The 24,606-nt window shown below is 30.0% G+C and overlaps 3 protein-coding genes across 6 annotated transcripts in view; 2 read left to right on the top strand and 1 right to left on the bottom strand.

Moving 5' to 3' along the window:
* LOC127280497 (hemicentin-2-like) overlaps positions 1–24,606 on the top strand; it is a 174,854-nt gene that overhangs the window by 68,667 nt on the left and 81,581 nt on the right. The gene's annotated exons all lie outside the window — the stretch shown is intronic.
* LOC127280527 (uncharacterized) lies at positions 20,167–22,101 on the bottom strand. The gene is made up of 4 exons (XM_051303573.1): positions 21,979–22,101; positions 21,462–21,821; positions 20,842–21,010; positions 20,167–20,509 (listed from the first exon to the last, which is right to left on the bottom strand). Exons 1-4 carry the CDS (start codon positions 22,019–22,021, stop codon positions 20,248–20,250), a joined length of 834 nt encoding a protein of 277 aa, XP_051159530.1. The 5' UTR covers positions 22,022–22,101; the 3' UTR covers positions 20,167–20,247.
* On the top strand, positions 22,548–24,406 carry LOC127280533 (uncharacterized). Of its 2 annotated transcripts, XM_051303578.1 has the most exons (4): positions 22,549–22,675; positions 22,792–23,160; positions 23,327–23,489; positions 24,061–24,406. In XM_051303578.1, the coding sequence occupies exons 1-4, from the start codon at positions 22,642–22,644 to the stop codon at positions 24,272–24,274; spliced, it is 780 nt and encodes a 259-aa protein (XP_051159535.1). In that variant the 5' UTR covers positions 22,549–22,641; the 3' UTR covers positions 24,275–24,406. The 2 variants fall into 2 exon arrangements, with proteins under 2 accessions (XP_051159536.1, XP_051159535.1); XM_051303579.1 differs by lacking the exon at positions 22,792–23,160 and having other exon boundaries at positions 22,548–22,675.

Here is a 24,606-nt window from a genome sequence, read left to right as displayed (position 1 = left end):
CTTTTCATTTTATATGCAAGAAAGCTTATCTCCTTTCTCTCTCACTCTCTCTCTCTCTCCATCCACACGAAAAATGTATTTTAACTCATAAAAAAGAAAAAAAATTTTTTTTTTTTTTTCTGCCTCCATTTTCCAATTCTATATCAGGGATAAATGAACGTGTTTAAAAATAATCTACTGTGTTATTTTTTTTTCTTTTAGCAAAAAAAAAAAGGAAAAGAGGTTTATTATTTATCAATTTTAACAACCCTCGTCGTTTTTCTTTTGAGTTGGCCTGATGTTTTTTTTTCACCCTTATATCATATAAGAGCAAGAGAGAGAGAGAGAGAGAAAGAGAGAGAGAGAGTTTCTCTTCACTCAATGGAATTTTAATAGAATTGGTTTTGGTTCGCCATCAATTTTAAAAGAAGAGAAATTTACCCATCTCTTTATATGAAACTCAATTCTTCGCTCTCTCGGCACAAGAGTGGATCTTTGGGTTAAAAAAAAAAGAAAAAGTAACTTAAAAGTGTGGTGAGGAGTGAGAGTTAATTCTATTTGAGTGAGAATGATAGAAGGAAAAGAGGGAGATAGAAAGAGAAAGAGAGAGTCTTTAAAGTCCTTAAAGAAAAACGGGCTAAGTTTGTACATATCAATTTAAAATATATTTTTTTAAAAAATTAATCAAATTCGTAATCAGCGATCCCAAAAATCCCCGAGTGCAAAGTTTTAAGCAAATATTATAAGATTTTAAATTTTTCCAGTCACCATATTGGATCCGACATTTTGAATTTTGAAAATCTGACGCCAGATTCGTAATCAGCGACCCTCAAAACCCCCAAGTGACAAGTTTCAAGCGAATATAATCAACTTTTATATTTCTTCAGTCGCCATATTGGATACGCCATATTGAATTTTAAAAAACTATCGTCAGATTCGTAATCAGCGATACCAAAAACCCCCGAGTGATTAATTTCAAGGTATTCTGGACAATTTTTAAATTTTTTTCTTCCGCCATCTTGGATCCGACATTTTGAATTTAAAAAATAATACATTTTTGCACAAAACTCTGTCTTTTAACAACTTCTTGATATATTAACTCCACTTTCTGTTCACACTGAAAGGGTTCATCTATAAAATAAAAATAAAGACCATAAAAATAAATAAATAAATAATAATAATAATAATAATATTAATAAATAACAAATAAGAATGATAGTAAAAATAATATAATAAGAAAATAATGTAATTCAAGTGTAGAAAATATAATCTCGGCCTAATTTAAAGTGTAAAATAATAATGAATGCCTCATTAAAAGTTAGTAGTACTAATTGACAAAGTTTGTTATTAGTAATAATATATAAGTTGTTGTTTGAGTTTAACCGCTTTGCAAAAGAAATATAGTCTATAGATGTTATGTATATATCTATATATGATGTCTGAATAATACGTGTTCTTTATAGAACATGAGAAACTTCCAAAAGAGGCGCGTGTAACTATTGAAAATGTAAGCTTTCGTAAATCCTTTCAACGGATATTAAAAAAGCAGCTTTTCATCATCAGTCTATCTCACTCTCTCCCCCCCCCACCACCATCACTTTTCTCTCTTTTCCTCTATCTACACTCTATCGGAGCTAGAAGCACCTTTATAACTTTGAATATCATCACTTCTTTTCAGAAACTCACAAAACACACTGTGATTACACTTCTAACATAAAATTAAGTTTCTTAGCACGTTGTTAAAGTGAAAAGTTTTTTCATCAGTTACTTATATATATATATATATATATATATATATTTTTTTTTTTTTTTTTTTTTTTTATTACGATTGTTGTTTCTTTTATGATTCCAACAAGTTGCTAATATTCTTTCAAAAAAATAAAAAGATATGAAAACTTTTTTTTTCCTCTTAATATCGAAAAATTTCATTTTAGTTTTCTTTTATTTTCTACCTATTTAAAGTATAAAGAATTTTTTTTTTTTTTTTTTTATTACATTTTTCATTATTCGTTTTCATTTTCTTTTATTTTCTTTCCATTCGTTTTTTTTCAAAATTTCATCTTCTTTGTAACATGTTTAGTAGATATGGGTTTTAAAATTAATATTATTTGTATTTAACTTTGTAGATTTAATGAAAAAAATGTTTCGAAAAAATTTTCTGTTTAACATTAACATGAAATGAGAGTATTCTCATTTTAAACTACTGCAGTTCAAAAACTAGGAAGCTTTAAACTTTAACATTTACTTCCATATACTGGTCCTTTAGCACTTAAGTACACTTGAACTTTAGGACTTTAGTACACTTGTACCTTAACACTTTAGAAGAATTGCACTTTAGTACACCTGTATTTTAGTACATTTGTACTTTAGTCCATTTGTACTTTAGTCCATTTGTACTTTAGTCCATTTGTACTTTAGTACACCTGTACTTTAGTATACCTTTACTTTAGTACACTTGTACCTTAGTACACTTGTACCTTAGTACACTTGTACCTTAGTACACTTGTACCTTAGTACACTTGTACCTTAGTACACTTGTACCTTAGTACACTTGTACCTTAGTACACTTGTACCTTAGTACACTTGTACCTTAGTACACTTGTACCTTAGTACACTTGTACCTTAGTACACTTGTACCTTAGTACACTTGTACCTTAGTACACTTGTACCTTAGTACACTTGTACCTTAGTACACTTGTACCTTAGTACACTTGTACCTTAGTACACTTGTACCTTAGTACACTTGTACCTTAGTACACTTGTACCTTAGTACACTTGTACCTTAGTACACTTGTACCTTAGTACACTTGTACCTTAGTACACTTGTACCTTAGTACACTTGTACCTTAGTACACTTGTACCTTAGTACACTTGTACCTTAGTACACTTGTACCTTAGTACACTTGTACCTTAGTACACTTGTACCTTAGTACACTTGTACCTTAGTACACTTGTACCTTAGTACACTTGTACCTTAGTACACTTGTACCTTAGTACACTTGTACCTTAGTACACTTGTACCTTAGTACACTTGTACCTTAGTACACTTGCACCTTAGCACTTTAGTACACTTGTACCTTAGAACTTTAGTACACATGCACTTAGTGCACTTGAACTCCAGTACATTTGTACTTGAGTAGTTTAGTGATTTGGCACATCTGTACTAAATCTAATAAATTGAATATTTTTGAAAAATAAAAATTTAATTTTTCACAACGATAATGAGGGAAAAGCATCCAAAAAAAAAACAATTCGGTATTATACAATTGTTGTGTGTTACTTTACGAGAAAATTTTTAGTCTTGTGTCAGCGAGGACTTGAGAATCTATTTTTAATGTAAAATTCAATATGTCCGCTGATACAAGAAATAAGGTAAGACAGGAGAGTGAGTGAGTGAGGGAGAGAATGAGAGAGAGAGCGAGAGAAGGGACGCAAAATATCATTAAGTAAGAGTGTCATAAGAAACTTTCCTCTCCAGTGAAGTGAACCCTTCTAAGATAAGAGGTTTATTGTCGGCCCTTGTCTTCAGCGAAGAAGAAATTTATGTTGATAATTTTATTGCTAAAGTTCGAGCCCCGGAGAATTTTGAAACTTTCTCATATTCCACATTATTTATTAAAGTCCAAAAAAAAAAGAAAAAATAAAATAAACGAGAGGCAGAAAAAACTCCCTAAAGTTTGACTTAAAAGGGAACTAAAAAAAGAAGAAGAAGAAAGAAATTTTAAACAATGTATACATTGTAAATTATTTATTATTAAGTGTATACTAAATATATGTCATAGAGGTTGAATGAAATTTTGAAATATATATTATATTGATATGTATAGTAGACACGGACGATGTCTAAGTTTGAAATTAATCAATCACTGAGGCCTTGAAAGTTAGCGAGTCAATTTTGAAGTTGAGCTCTAATCTCACAGGATGGCAATTGTTCTTAATTGAAATGTTCAGAGTGCCAGACGTGTATGTCCAAGAAGTTGGCAAACGCGTCGCGTTCTAATATCAATGTTTACAAATTTTGGAAATAATTACAAAATAAATTTTTTTTTAATTTCTCATTTTTTTTTCTTTTCTTCAAAAAACGAAAATTCATTGAAAAAAGAACCATTTCCTTAAAAAATAATTTTTTGCCTCTTTTTTTTTTTTATTTAATATTCTCAAGGCGGAAATATAAATAATAAACATATATTGTATAAAAATACGAAAATATGTTTTTCACATACAATATTCAAGAATATTCCCAAAGGAAAATTGAAAATTTTTACACAAATATTTTCCAAATATTTATATTGTCAATATTCGCAATCTCCGTTTTTGGGGAAATTTATTTTTCTCGAATATTTTTTTTTCAATTTATATTGTTCATTGAGTGGAAATAAAAATTAATTGCAAAATTGCACACACCAATTAGTAAATATAAAATCAAGTGAGTGAGCAAGAGAAAGAGGAAAAATAACACTTGTTATTAATGACGATTTCAAGATTGTAACTTATTGTCTTTGTCGCGTTAAATAACGAGGGAATCGATTTGCAAATTCACGACAAACTCGAAGTGTAAATATACCGACCCAGTTGCATTCATTGGCTACGTGAATCTTGTTACGTGTAACATCATTAACACGAATATACCATTAGTCACTTTTCAAGTTTTAGAATTGCATTTGCAATATCGACTTGATATATGGATATTTTGCATTTTAGACGAGATCCGCAAAATGAAATGTGTATGTCGGTGTGTAATTTTTTATTTTTTTTTATGTCTTTTTTCATCCAACCCCTGCGGTTGACGATAAACATTTGCAATTTTATTATCATTCATTTGCAAACTCCGTGTTTTTTTTTAAATTATAAAAGTTTTAAAACTACTGATGTTTTAAATTTGAATTTGAAACTACAATAATTTAAAAATATTCAAGTTTTAACTGCAAACTATAATTATTTTTAATAATTATTAAGAATCTATAATTATAATTATAGATTAAAATTACGGAAATTAAAACTACTGAAGTTTTAAAGTATAAACTATTTAAGTTTTCAGCAACTAAAGTTTAAAACTTGAATAATGTCAAATTATTGTTAGTTTAAAGCTAAAATTATTTTTTGACTGTAAAGTTTAAAACTACTTTATTTTAAACTGCGGTAGTCTGAAACTACAGTAATTTAAAACTACGATAGTTTGAAACTACGAGAATTTTAAACTACAGTAGTTTGAAACTGCTGTAATTTAAAACTAAGGTGGTTTGAAAATACTGTAAATTAAAATTACTGTAATTTAAAACTACGATAGTTTAAAATAATTGTAATTTAAAACTAAAATTATTTTAAATTCGTAAAGTTCAAACTACGTTAGTTTTAAATTCATAAAGTTTTAGAATTTTAGAAAAAAAACAACTAGTCTAAAATGTATCCCTTAAAATAATATACAAATTTTGATGTAACATATTTTTCAATTAATCTCTTACTCAACGTTATATATTACATTCTGTTCGTGTCATTATGCGTGGCACACTTAATTATTTTCAAAGCCAATTATCTTTTCAATTTCTGAATTATTCACGTCATTTACTTTCATTCCGGTGCTTTCTATGTACATACATACACACCCACATACCAATATATATATATACATATATATTTTCTATAGATACTGTGTAGTATATATACGTGTGTAGAGAGTAAGTTTAAGATTTCAGCGTAGCGCTCAGCCTCCATCACTGCCAGCAACATCAGCAACGCCACAAGTTAGTCATGAATATAAATCAAGCTCATGGGATGGTTGTTGGAGGAGTGAGAGAGGGCAGGTGAGTATATGTATATAGGGTATGTGGTGTTACCTACATTGAGAGGTACTATGCATACATATACTTACACACACAAACTTGACAAAAGCGTCCAACAAAATATATATATATATATATATATATCAAATAGAGATAGACTACAGGGTTGTGCATTCCCGGATCTTCAATTACGAGGGCGACACTTCTGGAACAATGAGCACGCGAGATTTTAATTGAGCTCGTCCTCGGTGCCGGTGATTCTGCCTTTCTGTCTGCCCCATTCTCTCTCTCTCTCTCTCTCCCTCTTTCTCTTTGGTGGATTTTTTTTCCACCTCTACTACTACTACTACTGCCTGAATATTGACGACCACACTCAACGACTGGGCTAACCATAATTAAAAGTCAAACGAGCTCTGGTCGCTAGGAAATTAATAAAGAATCCTACTGTTCTCATTCTCATCCTCTATTTCACCAAACCATCCTCCCTCCTACCTTTACTTTTCTCATCTCACGGGAATTCTTGTTTAAAATATAAATTTTTTTTTGATACACGATACGTGGAACTAATTTATTTTTTAAAAAATGCAAATGTTTATTTTATAAAAATATTACGTTTTTTCTAAATTTAATGATTAATGATAGTAAATTTTGAAAAAACAATGAACATTACATAGAGGGTGTGTTTTACACAAAAGGCGTGGTCTATTTTCGACACGCCCCTTCGTTAATTCCCGCCTATATAGGCACCGCCCATTTTATGGTTACAAGAGGCGGAATTTGTAAGGAGAAAATATACAGTAGATGAAACGGGGCTTAAAAATAAAAATAAGATTCTAAAATAGGCGGAGCCTATGTAGAAGGCGGGGACAATATTACAAAATAGGCGTGGCCCATACAAAAGGCGAGGCTTATATAAAACATTAGTCAATGGGTGGAGTCTATTTAACAGGCGGGACTTATATGAGTGAAGTCTAAAATGTAGGCGAGGCTTATGTAAACTACAAGTGGGAGGAGACTATAAAAATAGGAGGAGTTTATATACAGATAACACTTCAAGTGGGTGGAGCCTATAAAAAAGGCGGGTTTTATATAAAGATAACACTCTAAGTGGGCGGGGAATATAAAAGGTCGGAATTATATTACACTCCGAGTGGGTGGAGTCTGTAAAGAAGGCGGGGTTTATATAAAACAAATAACACTTCAAGTAGGAGGAGGCTACAAAAAGGCAGGACTTGTGTAACACCCTAAGTGGGTGGAGCTTTAAATGGGGCGTGACTTTAAAATAATATTCTAAGTAGGCGGAGCCTATATAAAAGGCGGGGATTATATATAGGTAACATTTTTCAAGTAGGTGGAACCTATGCAGTAGGCGGAGATTATATTTAAGTTTTTAGTTTTATTATCGAAAAATAATAAAACATAAATTTTCCTAATGATAGTGACAATTTTTTCATTTAGTTCATTTAAGAAAATGAAAATTTATGTAATCTTTATTTATATATTTAAATGGAACAAAAGTATCATACAACACACATCATGAGTTTGGGGAAACATTACCATTTGTAATGTCACTGTGTTGCTATATGATGAATGGTGGGTTGCATATATATATAGTATTTCACAGTGAGGGACAATTTTCAATACATTGTACAGTTATATGGACCGTGAAGGAAAGCAGACACAGTATACATACAGCAAAATGGAGAAGCAAGGAAGCATTGGTTATATATATATATATATATATATAGGATCATTTCATGTTTCTAGTAGAAAAGAGATTTTTATCATACTTACGTGAATCACGGATTGTAGTTGTTATCGGGGATTATACTTACATGTAAGCTTCCAAAGGGGATATCACTTGGAAAAAAAGGAAAATAAGATAGTGACTTTATATATATGTATATAGATTATTTTTTATTACCTTTTGAATTAGAAGATCAAGATATCTTGATTTCAAATGTGAGCATTAAAAAGGAAACCTATTAAGATTTATTCATTTTTTACCATTCATTCATTCATTCATTTTAATGAAATGAAGGATTTTTTAAAATTCATATATAGATTAAAAAAATAAAATCATAGAAATGCTCTATTACTCTTTTTGAGCGAAGCCTTTGAAAATTTCGATTTTGAAGTCAAAGAAAGAGAGAAAAAGAGAGAAAGAAAAAGGAAAGAACTTTAGAATGAAAGTAGTCGACAACATTGGATTTCATATTCATTGAATCCAATAGTAGTAATCTTAGTTGGATACGTCTGACTTTTAAAGTATCCTATTTTTAACGTGGTAAAACTTTCAAAACCAAGAAAAAGAATTGGAACTACAAGTAAATAACATATATATAGATTAGTTACATTTGTATCAATGTACAAAATACCATCAAAATTTATATTACTAATAATAATAATAATATTTTTGTGTTTCAAATAAAAACTAATAAGATTTTATTTTTTCTGTTACAGGTAAGTTTCTTCTACTTTTCTACCCATTCATTGAACAAATGGTAAGAGTATGTTTTCTTTTTTTCATTGTTAAAAATAATGGTCGTGCAACATTTGATTCGTTCTGTCCCTTTTTGAACGAGTTCTGCCTTTTTATTTTAAAAGCACCCCCTTTTTACAAAGGCAATTAAAATTAATACCTTTTTTAAATTATTTTCCCTGACTTCACCGTTAATTTCTGAGTAAATTTGTCAACAATCAACCTTTAAAAAAGGCGGAGATTAAAAAGAGGCGGAGCTTTAAAAGTGGGCGTATTTAATTTAAATTTAAAAAGGGTAGAAAAATTCTAATTTTTATATTACTGGGCGTGGTTTAACGTGATAAATAGGCGGAGCCTATAATAAAGGCGGGGCTTACAAATAGACGGAGATTCAAAGGTGGGCGTATCCAATTTAAATTAACAAAAGGGTTGGTACATTATAATTTTTGTATTACTGGGCGTGGATTAACGTGCTAAATAGGCGGAGCCTATACCATACGTGGAGCTTCAAAGGTGGGCATTTCCAATTTAAATTAAAAAAAAGGTTAGGCATTTCTGTCACTGGGCGTGGCTTAACGTGACCTGAAAATTTTTTAATTCCGAGTCTTTAAAAAAAAAGGAAAAAGAAAAATCGTATACTATAAAACAAACTGAAGCTCCCGAGTTAAATTGCCTGAGATATGTTGTTTCTCTAAATTGAATGAAGGGGGAAGAAAAGAGTAAAAAAAATGTTAATTGGCATTTTGGCCTCCAGTGAAATTCCAGTGTAGGGAAATTGAATGGACGGTTGAGCACACGATTTGGAAGAGAGATGGGATGGGAGAAGTGGTGAGGGGAGGGGGGCAAACAGGGAGAAGGTGAATCACGCGGGAGCAAAATGCATTAACCGTACTTCATTCGAAGTGCAAATAGACGTCAGACTCTGGAACGTTAGCAAAAAGACGTTGGGATGCTTTTCATCCTCTATATATATATATATATATATATATATATATAGCAGCAACAATCGTATGCATTTATAGGTCATGAGTTTAGTTAAATGTTTCCGGGTGACGGATGTCACGAAGCTTTTGCTCAATCTTGCTCCTTTTCCTTCATCCCTTCCTCTCTACTATCCTTCTCTATCTCCTTTAATCCTTCTTCACTAGAACTACTTGCCATAACCCTTATTTTCCCATTTCATCAAGTCGACTTCCGCCCTCACTCTCTCTCTTTCTCTTTCACCCTTCCTCTATGTACATAAGACGAGGTTATAACCACATAATATTCATCACGTTTATACTTACCCTGAAAGATATACACACACACATAGAGGCAAAGAGAGAGAGAGAGAGAGAGAGAGAGAGAGAAGTATAGATACTGTGTGAAATGTGTAGAAATTTATACGAGCACCCACGCGAATCCTGAAAGGAAGAGAAGGAGGTTAGAGGAATAGAAAGAGAGCAAAAGCGTGACAGATAGAAATTTTACGCAATAAATGTCAGACGTGTTCTCTTCCATTATATATGTGTATGTGTATGTGTGTGGCTTCGCTCTACTCTAGTGAAAAACACGTAGGTATCTATTTAACGGGTGACCAATCTTGTACTTTATTGTACATTTCCGAAAAAAGAGAATTTCAAAAAATTTTACTCCTTTTTTTGATTAAAATATTGCTAGAAAAAAAAACTTCACCGAAAAAGAGACAGAGCTTGAATGCCTGTTTTTTTTAAATAGGTGTCAAACCACGCCCTTTTTTACAGAAGACGAGGTTAAAATATCAAATTAATAATTTAATAAAAAAAACAAAAAGAGGGCGTATTTTATGTAGGAAGGCGTGATGTAATGTTGACCTGCTTTCTGACTAAACTCCGCCTATTTGGGCGGGGCTTATGTATGTTACGCCTACTAGACACGCCTTATTTTTACAAGGCTTGCCCACTAAATTGCTCCGCCTCTTAACCTAATTTATACTTCCTTATGTGGAATAGAAGGTGGAGCTTGTAACTAAAGCAGAGTATATATACAGTGGGTGTGGTCTACTTAAAAGGCGGAGCTTAGATATAAAAATAACTTCAGTGGGAGGAGTCCATCCAGGAGGTGGGGTTAAGAATGAAGAATAACATTGTACAATGGGAGGAGTCTATACAGTAGGCGGGAATTACATTCCACAGTGGGCGTGACCTACTTAAGGGGTGGGGCTTAAATATAAGGATAATATTCTATAGTAGGAGAAGCCTCTGTAGTAGGCGGGACTTACATTACACAGTAGGCGTGGTCTATAAACGAGGCGGAATTTAAATATAAAGATATTTTACATTAGGTGGAGCCTATATAGAAAAAGGAACTTACATTCCACAGTGGGAGGAGTATATAAAGGAGGCGTGGCTTAGATTTAAAAAAGAGGCGGAGCTTAAAAAAAAGACTATACATAAAAAACTGCTTTCGTAAAAAATTTATTACTATATTTAAAAAAATATTTTCTATTCCTTAAAAAATTAATTTAAAAAAATTGTTATATTATTTTAATTATTTTTCTGTGATGCTATGAAAAAAAAGTGTGCAAAACAATAAGTATTTAACAACTAATTTTCTTTAATACATGAAACAAAAAGAAAATGTTTTATATTCGTTAAACTGGAAAATAAAATACTCAATGTACATATAAAAGACGATAAATTGTCGAGAATTATAATTGGATAGAGTGTTTTAATCTGGTTTATTTTTTGTCGAAGTAAAAATTTTTTTTTTTTTGCCTAAAGAGGTGCAGAAAATTGGCGTCTTTTGGGAGTAGGAAAAAAAAAAGAGTCAACGCTTACTCTGCGACTTTGTGAATCCAAACAATGCTTGAAACGAGTTTTTTTTCCACAAGCTTTGTGTGCGTGGAAGCAAAAAAAAACACGGGGGTGTGTGAGTGGGGGAGAAATTTAACGATATGGAATAATGCTGTTAGTTTTAAAGGCATTTTTCATGTCGCGAAGGAAAAGTAGAAAATTTTTCCATTGAGAGTGAAATAAAAATGTTTACGGTTTGCCTGGTGGCAAAGTAAAACAGTGCGCGTAAAGAGAAGGAGAGAGAAAGAGAGAGAGTTGACGGTCGCTCGTGCGAATTCTACAAGAGGTCTGACCGTAGATAAATTTGTTCCACTGTCCGACTTTTGCTACTACTTCTCTGTCTCCATTCTCGGGCATCTATAGCATTTAAAGTTTCCGGTTTCAGACACAATATACGTAAAATAATATTTAAAACTCAAATACGCAAATGGTATCCTTTGAGAATTATATTACACCATTAAACTAATTAAATAACAATTTCAATTTAATTAAATTTTCCATTCCTTTTGTTCTCTAATGTCAGATTATTTCAATCAATTTAAAAGGATAATATCGTTTAAATGATATTGGAGAACATCTTTTATTGAAATTCCAAGGATTTTACAACGATTCTTTTGATAAAAGAAATTTCTAATTATTTATATTATTGAATAAAAAATATACTTTATAGTAGTAATTAAGAAGAATAATAATGATTGTATTTATTTTTTTTTTAATATTACATTTTTATTTTCTTTTGAGGGAGAGGAAAATATGTCTATGGTGTATGAAAATACGACTAAGGCAAAGAGGTATTTTCAGAATGACCTTTTTTTTGGATTCCCTAAGGATGTACTAAAATAATAGTGATTTAAGGAGTATGCTACATTTTCTTGATGAAAAATTCACAAGACTTTTTCACATAAATTTTCTAATTCTCGAACAATTTCTAAATCAAAATTTTGTTAATTTTTTGGATATACTTCCGAAGTAGGGGTACCTCCGATTTTAATAAAACTTGGTATACTAACGTATTTTGGTGCGCTGATTACGAAAATGATAGTGAAAATTGGCGCAAATTTGATTATCATGGTAAAAACCATAAAAAACACCATAAAATAATGGTTTTTTACGATTATCTCGTAAAAAACAAAAAATTTCGAAAAAAGTTTTAGACAAAAGTTGTAGATCTCAAAAAAACACACATTTTATGTTTTATGCATTTTTTACCAAAAGTCATTATTTTTCGAGAAAAATCCAAAAAACGAAAAACACCATGATAATGAAAACATATACAGCAGTCATGGTTAGACATATTATTTGACTCGTATATAGTATGGGGTACCTTCGACCTTAATGAAACTTGATATACTAACGTATTTTGGTACGCTGATTACGAAAATGATAGTAAAAATTGGCGCAAATTTGATTATCATGGTAAAAACCATAAAAAACACCATAAAATCATGGTTTTTTACGATTATCTCGTAAAAAACAAAAAATTTCGAAAAAAGTTTTAGACAAAAGTTGTAGATATCAAAAAAACACACATTTCATGTTTTATGCATTTTTTACCAAAAGTCATTATTTTTCGAGAAAAATGGTCCGAAAGTAATTTGCGGAAATTGTGGGGTGGAGTCTACAGCAGCGGTAAATGCAAAATATTAAACACGGCCTTCGGCCGCGTAAGGTACTGCTCGCTTCTCTTTTTAAGAAATCTTGGCGAGAGGGGGTGGATGTGTCCGAAAGTAATTTGCGGAAATTGTGGGGTGGAGTCCACAGCAGCGGTAAACGCAAAATAGTAAACACGGCCTTCGGCCGCGTAAGGTACTGCTCGCTTTTCTTTTTAAAAAAAACCTTGGCGAGAGGGGGTGGATATGGCCGAAAGTATTTTGCGGAATTCGTTAGATTCTGACTAATGGTGAATATGATACTGTATACGAGTCAAATAATATGTCTAACCATGACTGCTGTATATGTTTTCATTATCATGGTGTTTTTCGTTTTTTGGATTTTTCTCGAAAAATAATGACTTTTGGTAAAAAATGCATAAAACATAAAATGTGTGTTTTTTTGAGATCTACAACTTTTGTCTAAAACTTTTTTCGAAATTTTTTGTTTTTTACGAGATAATCGTAAAAAACCATTATTTTATGGTGTTTTTTATGGTTTTTACCATGATAATCAAATTTGCGCCAATTTTCACTATCATTTTCGTAATCAGCGCACCAAAATACGTTAGTATACCAAGTTTTATTAAAATCGGAGGTACCCCTACTTCGGAAGTACACCCAATTTTTTTATCTAATCAGTATTTTCTGAATTTTTTTTTTTTATTATTAATTCAAATTTATTTAATTATAGGCAAAAATTTTGAATTATATTTTTTAAAAATATTAATTTTCTACCTCAATCTAATATTATTATTATTTAATTCTTAACTAATTAAACAGACAAAATCTGATGCTTAGAGAGTGAAAAGGAGTAAAATTTGTGTGTAGTAATTTTCCAAAATTACCTCAACCTTATTCACCTCTCCTCTATATATATTTTAAAGGCAAGGAGGAATGGCTCATGTCGTTAAAAATAATTGTTTGCCCAACGTTTCGCGAATGTGAATTCCACGTCAAAATATTAATGTCAAAAGCTTTCTCGTCGTCTGTTCATAAATGCCACACACCACTACCATCACGATGTAATTATACGGGAGACACTGGTGATGAAATCTCGTCAAAGGAACATGAGTTGGCTGCTGCCGCTGCTGCTGTACTAGATGACGCTTGGGGGGGTTTTGTCGTTGGTAGATGTAGTAGAGAGACACAGGGACCACTAGATGATGGGCGGGAATGATATAGGAAGATAGAGGAATGAAGAGGGGGAAGAAAGGGCTGGGTAGCTCTAGGTTCTATCTATTTCACAAGATCCAAGAGGTAGTGGTATAGTATATAGAGGTATAGCTGAGAAAAGCGCAGGGTGTTGACCAGACTGTGTGTCTGTTGGCAAGAGAGAAATTCGTCTTTATAAAGGCATCCAAGGGACGCCTTCCAATTTTGCTGGAAACTCAGAGATAGAGTGAGAGAGAGAGGGAGAGAGAGATGCTAAAAACCCTATGGTAAAAGAGAGAGAAAATTTGCCCTCGAAAATTCTTAGCATCTGAAGAAGAACGAAAAAGATGCCGTCACGTTTTCAGAAGAAGAGAAGATTTTCACCATTGCAGTTGGCAGAAAGCGAGCGAGCAAGAGCCCAAGTAAAAAGTGGGAGAATTGAAGGTAACCACTCCTATTCTTCCATTTCCACCCTCCCCTCACCCCTCCTCTCCACCCACCTTAATCCCACTCCTCTTGATCTCTTACCACCACCCCCAAACATTCTTTGCAACCCACAAACCCGATCTCTTGAGACGCAGTAGTGTACTCGGTTACTTTTACGATATTTCTATAGTAGTGAGAAAGCCTTGGCCTCTGTGTGTTGAGAAAAAAAAAGAAAAGCCAACACAGAGAAAGAGAGAGCGAGAGAGAGAAAAGTAGTCATATATGTAAAAATATAAAACGACATCAGCTACCGCAGATGTGAATATTTTTCTTCTGTTATACGTGTACACAATATGCCTCGTAAAAACACGCGCTGCTCCATTTTATCCTATATACACACACACACAGACACAGACAAACACAAAAAGACGTCGGAGAGATCAGTAAATGTCGAGACTTTGGCATCCATACACTTTGTTTGAAAGAAATAGAGATCGAAGATCACATTCGAATAATAAAATCGTTATAGAACAAAAACATTTTTATATAAGAAGCTTGGAAAACATAAATAAATAATAATTAGAGAGTATTTTCTGTTTTTCTATCTCGTAATATTTTTCTAACACAAAATAAGAATTACTAATTTTAAAAAACTGAAAATGTGCATCAATTTAAAATAGTGGGCGTGGTTTTATTTAGAGGGCGTATACCCAAAGGCGTGGCTAAAAGGGCGTTTGGAACAAAATTCCGTTATTTTCTACTCTCATATGAATAAAAAGGGCGGGGCTTCTTAGAGGGGCGTGAACCTGTATTGAAGGCGTGGTCAAAGAGGGCGTTTCCAACAGGTTTTGTTAGCATTTAAAGGCGTGGATTACAGGCGTTGTAAGAGTTTCCATAAAAAGGCGGGATCAATATATAAGAGCTGTTTTTCTAGTATGAAATGAGGAGTTCATCAAAAGGGCGTGGTCAAAGAGGGTGTTCCGAACAGGCATTTTAAACATTTAAAGGCGGGGCTTATTAAAAAGGCGTAAATCTTAGTTATGGGCGTTTATAATGTCGAAGAAGTTTCCACAAAATAGGCGTGATTAATTTATATATGGGCAGTTCGTTTTGTATGAAGGGCGGAGTTTAGCAAAAGGGTGTGGTAAAAAAGGCGTTCATCTATTTTTTCTATAGGCGGAGCTTAACGAAAAAGGCGTGAACCTAAACCAAGGGCGTTCCCAATAGACATAGTAAAAATTTAAAGGCGGGGCTTATCAAAAGGGGCGTTTTTACCAAAAAAAGTAACAATCTCTCAAAAAAAAAAGTATTAAATACTATTTTCCCCTCAATTGTCAAGGAAAATTATTAATTTCACTGTAATAAAAAAATATATTAAAATGCATAATTTTAAAATTGTCTTTTAATGTAAAAATAAAAAGAAAAAAAATTTTGTAAAAGATTCATTTTAAATAGCGCTTATTCGGGGGAAAATTTTTAAAATCAGAGGTGAACCAGCTGCACCAATACACACACGTTATTCTTCATTGAATTAAAGGCATGTGTGAAAGTATGTTTTCAGGTCTGTAACGGACATCTCATAAATTCTCGCACGTCAGGAAATGTAGAAAAGAGAGAAAAGGAGAGAGAGAGAGTGAGAGAAAAAGAGAATGTGATGAAAGAACAAATTTTTCGCTGCTATTATTTAAAATATAATAATAAAGTAAAATTTTTTTTTTGCTTTTTTTTATTTTCTTTTTTAATATTCAATTTGAATTTCAAAATTGAATTTTTTTTCCATGTTCTTTTAGGGAATAAAATAAAATGTCATTCCTGTCAATTAAAATAGAAGAATGTGAGAAATTTTTTTTTTTGTATATAAATTTCAATTCATAATATCATTTTAATCAAGAAATTAGTAATAATTTGCAATTATTGAAGTTAGTTATAATATATATATAGAGAGAGAGAGAAATTCATATAAATCAATCGTATCAAACATCTATTTACAAGATGGACAGATTTCAAAACAGTAATCCACAATCTCATCATATAGAGTGAGAGAGAGATCTCGAGTATGCGCTCAAGTATATCCCCGCCAATTGTATGATATTGACGAGTTCTCTATTATGAGAATGAAAATTCCCAATTACCAGCCAATTCATTAAATATATGATTATGCACGTTCAAAATCTACATATTTATATATTCATATTATATATATATATATATATATATATATATATATATATATATATATATATATATTTGTGTACAAATCAAATTATAATTCTCATAAACACGAGCACCAAAAAAAAAAGGCTCCACTTTTTTTTTAAATCAACTATTATATAGAATTTATTGAAATTCCCATGAATCATCATATAATAAATGTTATTGAAAATTTTCAATGACAATTGAATTCTATACAAATGGTTCTTTATTTCTTTTTTTTATGAGAACTGTAATATTGATTCACAAATTTTAAATGACACAATCTATCTACTATTGAAATGTATTATATTGTCGTCTGGCTGTACCGAGGAATCTGTGTGTTAAAGGTCTTTGAAATGCTAATCGATTTATATATTAAATTTAAATAAATTCAATTACCCTCAGCAATGTCGGAAGTGTCAAACCTGCACGTTTCATACTATACACTCACTCCCGGTCCCCCTTTTTGCCTCCACCCGTCATTACCCGCTCCCCTCCCCCCCTCTCTCTCTCTCTTCATATACACCAAATGCATGGAACCACCTTTCCCAAGGGTAACATTGTATAATATTATTATACACGGTTTTGATTTATGTCACATGAATTCAACATATTTCATATTATTATTATTATTATGAACAGTTATTAGCTTGCCTCGTAAATTTGATAATTAGCGATTGTCGCTTGGGGAAAAATTGCTTTCCAATAATAATAATGATAATAATAATTTACATGATTGAAGTTTTTTCCTCACGCTGTCATCTGTTTGCGCTCATAACAATTGACGGATTTTTATATATATTTATTGTATTTTTTTTCTTACATTTTATTTACTGTATTTTTTATATATATTTTTATTAATTTATATTTATTTATGTTTACTATTTTATATTCATTACATTTTATTTGTCATTTATTATTTTTTTTATTCATTATATTTACTTATTAGTGAAATTAACGACTTGAAGTCCAAAAATGTAATGCTGCTTGGCACTGCGAGTCAACGTTTTATACTAGAGAAAAAGCGCAGGGAGGGGGTAACGCTCGGCTTCTTGGAAGTGACTGGCGTCCTTGAGTCGGGGAGTGGGAAGCTTGCGCTCCGATTGGCTATTCCCCTTCTCCGACCACTTATATAAGTAGCTGCAGTTCACGTACGATCGTCATTTCGGCATTTGATACGCAACTATTAGCGCCTTAGAATAAAAAAATTATTTTCTTTTATCATTTCCAAATTCAGAAAATAAAAATACTTCCTCATATATTTTACTATAGAAATTTTATCTATTTTTCCTTTTCCATCTCTAGGTTTTTTTTCTCCCGAGGAAAATTTCTTTTTTACTGATTTCAAAATAAATGAACTGTAACAAAATTGTTGTGAGAACAATACCCACTGCTGTAAAAAGGGAAAGGGAAAATGTTTAAAAATTCCAGTCTCGTATTTTCCACACATTTTTTTTTTATTTCTGTATTTTTTTACGGATATATTTTTTTTTTTGTGTTGAACAAATCGAGAAATGGACTTTTCTATCTTTCGGAGTGTTTTTTTTTTTTGGCTTGGTGTGAAATTTTTGTACACATAAATACAATCTTCTCATCTGCCGAAAGAAAACTACTGCATCTATTCGTACGTAAAATTTAGTTTCGCTACCCTTCCATTTGCAAATTAGTCTGTTACTTTCTCCCCCCCTCGAGATTTTCCCGTATTACGACTTCCTCTCGTTTTTTTTTGGTCTCCCTCTCTTCTCTATTTTCTGTCGTATTCGACGATTGCCGTTTGCACTGAAATGGCATGATTGGCTACGAAAGATTAAATGCTCGTCGCATTTGCAATGGACGGTTAAATTTAACAAGACATCCCCTGCGGTTGTGCACTTACTGCTCTTATTTTATATTCTTACTTTCTTGCTTCTCTCTCTTTCTTTCTTTCTGCCTATTTCCACTGCGATGAGTTGATCAATAAAAAGCACCGAGATAACGGGTTAATTTAAAATTTCTTTTTTTAGCTCATTAAAATCGTAGTTTGAGTCCTAGTTTAATCCACGGTAATTGTCTATTTTTAAAGAAAAAATAAAGGGAGATCCAATTTTTTTTTTTTAATTACTATCAGATTACAAATTAAGAAAGAGAATATAGTGATTTTTGTTCTTAAAAAAAGAAATTAAATTATTTTGATATTAGAATAAAAAAAATTTTTACTATTTTTTAGTAATAGTATTTTTTTGTAATAATAGTCAATTTTAAATGAATTTAAAAATTTCTCAAATATTTAAGAATTGTTGCCACGAGATGAATAGACCGTCAGTTGGAATAAAAAAAAAAAAGAAATAAAATGTTTTACATAAAAGAAAATTTCTTGCGGGTCACGTCTCTGTCGAATTCACCTAATAACTATTTCTTTTGTGAGGGGCAATTATGAGAAAGAGAGGGGGGAGGGGGGAGGATATTCCGTGTTGCAGTGAAACGATTCTTTGAAAGTGGGCCAAACCGTCTTTTTTTCTTTTTTTTTCTTTCTTATTTTTTGCCTTGAAAAGCTTCAAAAAGTCTTGGGGAGCTGTGGATTTTAAAGACGGAAAATAGTGCCCCCGACTCTATTATTCATTAATGAGCAAACTGGTATATAACGTTTAAGAGGAAAAGTTCTCCGGGGAATTTTTTTATTTGTTTGGTGAAAAAAAAGAAAAATAGTAAAATAAAAATTTCTTGTCAACAAAGATGTCTTGGCTCGTTTCAAACCTCAGGAGGTTAATATATATTTATATATTATTATTATTATTATTATTATTATTATTATTATTATTATTATTTATTTAATCGCTATATTATAAAAAAAAAATTCCACCGCCAACGCTGATTCAGAAATTTTGACAAGAATTGTACTAACCGTATAGACATGAATGTTGAAACGAACATAACCTTAAAAATCGATGTCATCTGTCAAAAATGTAGGTTAAAACGAATATAACCTCAAAATTCAAAGACATAGATTGAACATAACTTAAAAATTCTAGGGCATAGGTTTTCAGGATTCAAGGCATTAGTTCAAACATAAATTTAAAATTCAAGATCATAGGTCGAACATAACCTCAAAATTCAAGGTCATATGTCAAACATGACCTCAAAATTCAAAGACATAAATCAATGGGATTGTTGGGTTTTGAGGCTATGTCCGACAAACATAACTTCGAATTCTCCTAACCAAGAAAGAAGCATAACCTCAAAATTTAGATAAAATTTTAATAATTTTAATACTTGCAAGCCTTAAAAAAATTAATTATTAAAGTGGTGTAGACCTTCTAGTATAATATATATGTGTACCTCCTGAAATCGTTCACTGTCTGACGTCTGAATTACGTCTCATCAGAGCGGAGTTACTCACAATATTCAAATTATACTGTCGCGTTGCATCTAATGAGAATGTATGCAAATAACGACAAAGCTCGTTTCGCGAATACGCCGCGAATTTCCCTGTAAACACCTGAACCCTTCTCTCTCTCTCTCTCTCTCTCTCTCTCTCTCTCTCTCTCTCTCTCTCTCTCTCTCTGCCTCCCAAGATTACTTTAGAAAAATTCTATTTTCATTTTAATTAGCGTTAACGTTCTTTAATATTTTTGTTTTTATTTTTTGTTTGAAAAAAAATATATTATACCACCTGAGAAAATAATTGGTTTTTATTACTAAAATAATAATAATTAAATTTTTTTTGTTTATTTAATTATTTGCAACGATAGGTAAAATTACAATTCTATTTTGTTTTTGTTTTTAATCATTTTTTACAAGTGAAATAATTTTCTTAGAGAGGCTTTAGTTTCATCTTCATCATCATTATCATCATTGTCATCATTATTTTCATCTTGATGAAAAATGTCATTATCTTCATCATTTGAATAATTATTATTAGTGTCATGAATGAAATTTTGACAAATACCATCATTCACTTCTGACGGTGTGAGAACAACTTGAAAATATCTTTTGGCATTTGAATTACATTTTTGCATGTGTTTCATAAAACATTTTTCCAATGGAAGAATATCCCTAAAAAAAAATATTTTAAAAATTAATACTAATAATTACTTTAATGAATAATTATATTAATTTATTGGCATTATTTATTATATTATATATTTATTATTATATTTTTTATTCTATTTTTTATTATATTTTTTATTCTATTTTTTATTGTATTTTTTATTCTATTTTATATATTTATTAATGTATTTATTATAATTATTAATTACTATTATTATTTATTAAATAATTATTTTTTACAATTATTAGTTAATTAATTATCTAAAATAACAGTGATAATAAATAATTGCGAAATTAAAAGAATAATTGCAATTAATATAATTAAAAAAATGACTTACGCGCAGGAAGGTGATATAACGTAGGCTGGAACAAGAACCTGTAAAATTGTCAATTGATCATTAGAGAAACCAGGACCTCCACGAACAAGATGCATGTAGGGTTTTGCACATTTTTCCAAATCCATAATCTTCTCGCACATCATAATGTCTTTTTCAATAGTAGGAGCAACTGTAAAAGAGTACAATTTTGAAAAAAATTAATAATCGCAGTAAATAAGTACAAAAAATTAAGTTAGAAAACAAAAACAAAAAAACAACTTTAAACTAAGTGGAGAACGCTGCGACAAAAAAAGTGGGGATAGCGCGCCGTAACCAATCACCGAGCGCGTCAAAAGTGGGGGTAGAGCGCCGCAACCAATCACTGAGCGCCTCAAGAGTGGGGATAGCGTTCCGCCACCAATCACCGCACGCGTCAAAAGTGGGGATAGCGTCTTCCACCACTCTTCCTATTGAGCGTTCACAGTATAGTAAAATTCACAAAACCAAAGCAATAAAATCTACATTATTTCTAAAATTAAATTATCCTTTCGTTATTATTAATTATTATAATTATAATTATTACTATTATTATTATTATTATTATTTTATTGTTCATTAATGATAAAAATGTTTTCACCTACTTTTTAGTAATCTATTGGCGTGCATTGTGAGTACTTTATTTATAACTTTATTCAATTCCACAGGATTTAGACGATCATCTTGATCGAGACAATTTTGAATATTTTTAATAACATTTTTTAATGCTTGCAACATAGATGGATTATATGTTACATTAAAAAAATAATCATCACTATTTAAAATCATTTGTTCATCTTTAGCCGTGTAATCCTGAACTTCATAATAATAATCGTGTATTAATTCACGTTCAAAATCACTTTTATCATTTGATTCACATTGTTCATTTAATTCCTCAACTTTCATGTTTAACCATTTTTCAATTTTTGATCCAACACTTCTTGTTGTACTTTTATCGATATTCGCTGAAATTGAAATAAAAAATGTTATTTATTATTTTCAACAATTGAAATTAAACTGTAAATTTTATTGTTTAGATTTAATTTAAAAAAAAAAAAAAAAGTTTTTAATTAATTTTGATGAATGAAATGAATATTGAAGCGTATTTGAAAAAATACTCACAAAAAATAAATAACAAAAGAACAATAATTGAGAAGCCCTTCATTTTTATATTCGACTATTTTTAATTTAAAAAAACTTTTTCATATGTATGGAGAAACGATTGTAAATTAAATTTTTCGCTTGAAAAACTTCTATTTAAATAGCAGAAAATTCTAAACTGATATTTCTTATCGTTATGTATTGAATTTTTTTTTTTTTTTTTTAATTTATCAAACAATTTTCCGTAGTGATGTACCATTTTATATAATATTAAACTATTTCCTTTTATCCTTGAAAGATTTTTATCTTATTGTGTCCGTTCAATATGATATTAATAATATTTTATTTTAATTAAAAAAATATTTTTTCATTTAAATAAAAAAAAAATATTTTTTTAAGTTAAAAAAAAATTTATACAGATTTAATTTTTTACTAGTGGTAACAAATATGATAATAATTATATAAAGTTGAGATAAAATGACAAATTTCCCATCTGACAAAATGTATTTTTGGACAATTAATATTATCACCGGAAATAGCGAATTTTAATTAGCTTGACAGGGATATAAATATATGTGTAATAGTAGAGAAATTGGAATATTTCAGTTTCATCTAATTCAATTTTTGTGTCAAGTAATAATCTAAAACATTGTTTCTCAAAAAAAAAAGAAAGAAACCAAAAATATGAAGATTTTCATAATATCACACATTTTTCTCTGTAAGTCAATTTTACGTATTAATTTTGATTTTTTAAATTTAATTTCATAAATTTAATTTTTATAAAGCAAATAAAATATTTAAATTAAAAATTATTTTTTAAATACTATTCTACAGATATTTTACAAGTGAATTTAATTACATCTGACAAAGAATTAAAACCCCGTCTTAATAATTGGTTGAAATTGAAATTTTCTGAAATTGAAGATCTTTGCGTATGGAATGGAAAATCATCAATTGATTATAAAATAATTGATCGTTTTATTAATAATTATCATAATTATTTAATTGTCAATGAAACTTTAAATGATTCAAAATACAATTATGTTTCATATCATGCATTTAATTCACAATTAGTTGATTCAATGAAAGAATTAATAAATGCAATACAAAATTGTTTAACTGATCAAGATCGTGTATCAATTGAGGATGAATTTGCAATAATTATCAGATTTTTATTTATACACTACGAAAAAGTTTTTCAACGTAAGTCAAATTTTTTCTTTACTTTTTTTTTAAATTATTTATAATTTTTTTTATGAATAATAATTATTATTAATAATAATAATAGTAATAATAATAATAATAATAGTAATATTAATAATAATAATAATAAAAATTTAATAAAAAAATTGTGAAAATTAATTATCAGTTGATCCTGTCATCGACGAGGACCTAAAGTGCTTTATGGAAGTTAAAAAAGATCATTTGAAAACGTGCCAACAAGCCTCTTTAGTTACCCTTCATAACACGCCAAGATACTCAAAATCAATTTACGAGTTGCTTAGCGGAAATTCTACAGATCATTCTTGCAAGTATGAAATAAAATTACAATTTAATAAAATAAAATAATGAGAATTAAATCAATTAATTTTTTTGTTGAAAATAAATTAGAATTTAATTTGGAAAATTAATTTTGATAAAAAAATTAATGAGAAAAAATATAATAAAAACAAAAATTAATTGGTAATTTTAGATTTAATATACAATTTTTTTTAAAATGCTCGCGGCGTATTTGGAAAGGAGGGGGTACTGCGCGCGCCTTATGCGAAAAGGAAGAGAACGCTCAATGATTGGTTATCCCCTCTTTTCACGAACTGCGCGCGCATTGAATTTGTTTTTTTATCAGCGTTGCGCTAAAACAGCCTTAAACTCAAACTTTTTTTTTTTTTATTTATTAACTAATTATTATTTTATTTATACAAAAAATTGAAATAATTGAAAAAAAACTGTACAATCTAAAAAAATTAAAAAAAAATTTTTTTAATATTTTTTAAAATATTTTTAAAATATTTTTAAAACAATTTTTTGAAAAATAATTTCTTTTCTAAAATTATAGTTTCTAATATTCTATTGATTAATTTTTTTTGTGTTACAATTTTCAAGGGACGTTTTAAAAACGGAACAATGCCTCATGAGAGCAGCAACTGTCAATCAATGTAGTTTGAATGTCAAGAAAATGTTTCAAATTCTTCTCAGTCCACCGGGAATTGTTATTTGTGACGATTTTCCCGAGATATTTGAATTAAATAATAATATAGACATCGACAATATTTCTCCAGAAGATGATAATGAAAATAACTTTGATTTGGTTAAATAAAAATTTTTTTTTTTTCAACCACAATTTTTGATTTAATATTAAAATTATCAAAATTAACTGTTTGTAATAATTTTTCTGTAAATCAATTATTGATAATCAAAAATAAACGATTGAAATAATTATTAATCATAATTTTGTTTAAGAAGAAAAAAAATTTTTTTTTTTATTTATTGATAAAAGTGAAAAAATCAGAAATAATAATCATATTTAATAATAGGAAAAAAAATATTCCTGTAAACTGTTAACAGGAAATTAATGCAGGAAATCATAAGATAATTTTTTTTTATGTACATAACGAGATATGCAATATCAAGAGTTGAGTTTATTTAAAT

This window comes from Leptopilina boulardi, unplaced genomic scaffold (assembly GCF_019393585.1).
Source record: "Leptopilina boulardi isolate dan_hultmark-lab unplaced genomic scaffold, ZJU_Lbou_2.1 LbouV2_248, whole genome shotgun sequence".
NCBI classification, from domain to species: Eukaryota; Metazoa; Arthropoda; class Insecta; order Hymenoptera; family Figitidae; genus Leptopilina; species Leptopilina boulardi.
Note: the sequence above shows the minus strand (reverse complement) of the source record. Positions and strands in the feature narration are given on the sequence as shown.

Bases quoted from the DNA above. Each gene is read 5' to 3' on its own strand.
- LOC127280527 (XM_051303573.1), bottom strand. From the start codon at position 22,021: ATGAAGGGCTTCTCAATTATTGTTCTTTTGTTATTTATTTTTT. The intron at 21,822-21,978 runs GTGAGTATTTTT...TTTCAATTTCAG, and splicing joins TCTTTTGTTATTTATTTTTT to CGAATATCGATAAAAGTACA. The intron at 20,510-20,841 runs GTAAGTCATTTT...ATTTTTTTTTAG, and splicing joins GTTATATCACCTTCCTGCGC to GGATATTCTTCCATTGGAAA.
- LOC127280533 (XM_051303578.1), top strand. From the start codon at position 22,642: ATGAAGATTTTCATAATATCACACATTTTTCTCT. The intron at 23,161-23,326 runs GTAAGTCAAATT...ATTAATTATCAG, and splicing joins CTACGAAAAAGTTTTTCAAC to TTGATCCTGTCATCGACGAG. The intron at 23,490-24,060 runs GTATGAAATAAA...ACAATTTTCAAG, and splicing joins TCTACAGATCATTCTTGCAA to GGACGTTTTAAAAACGGAAC.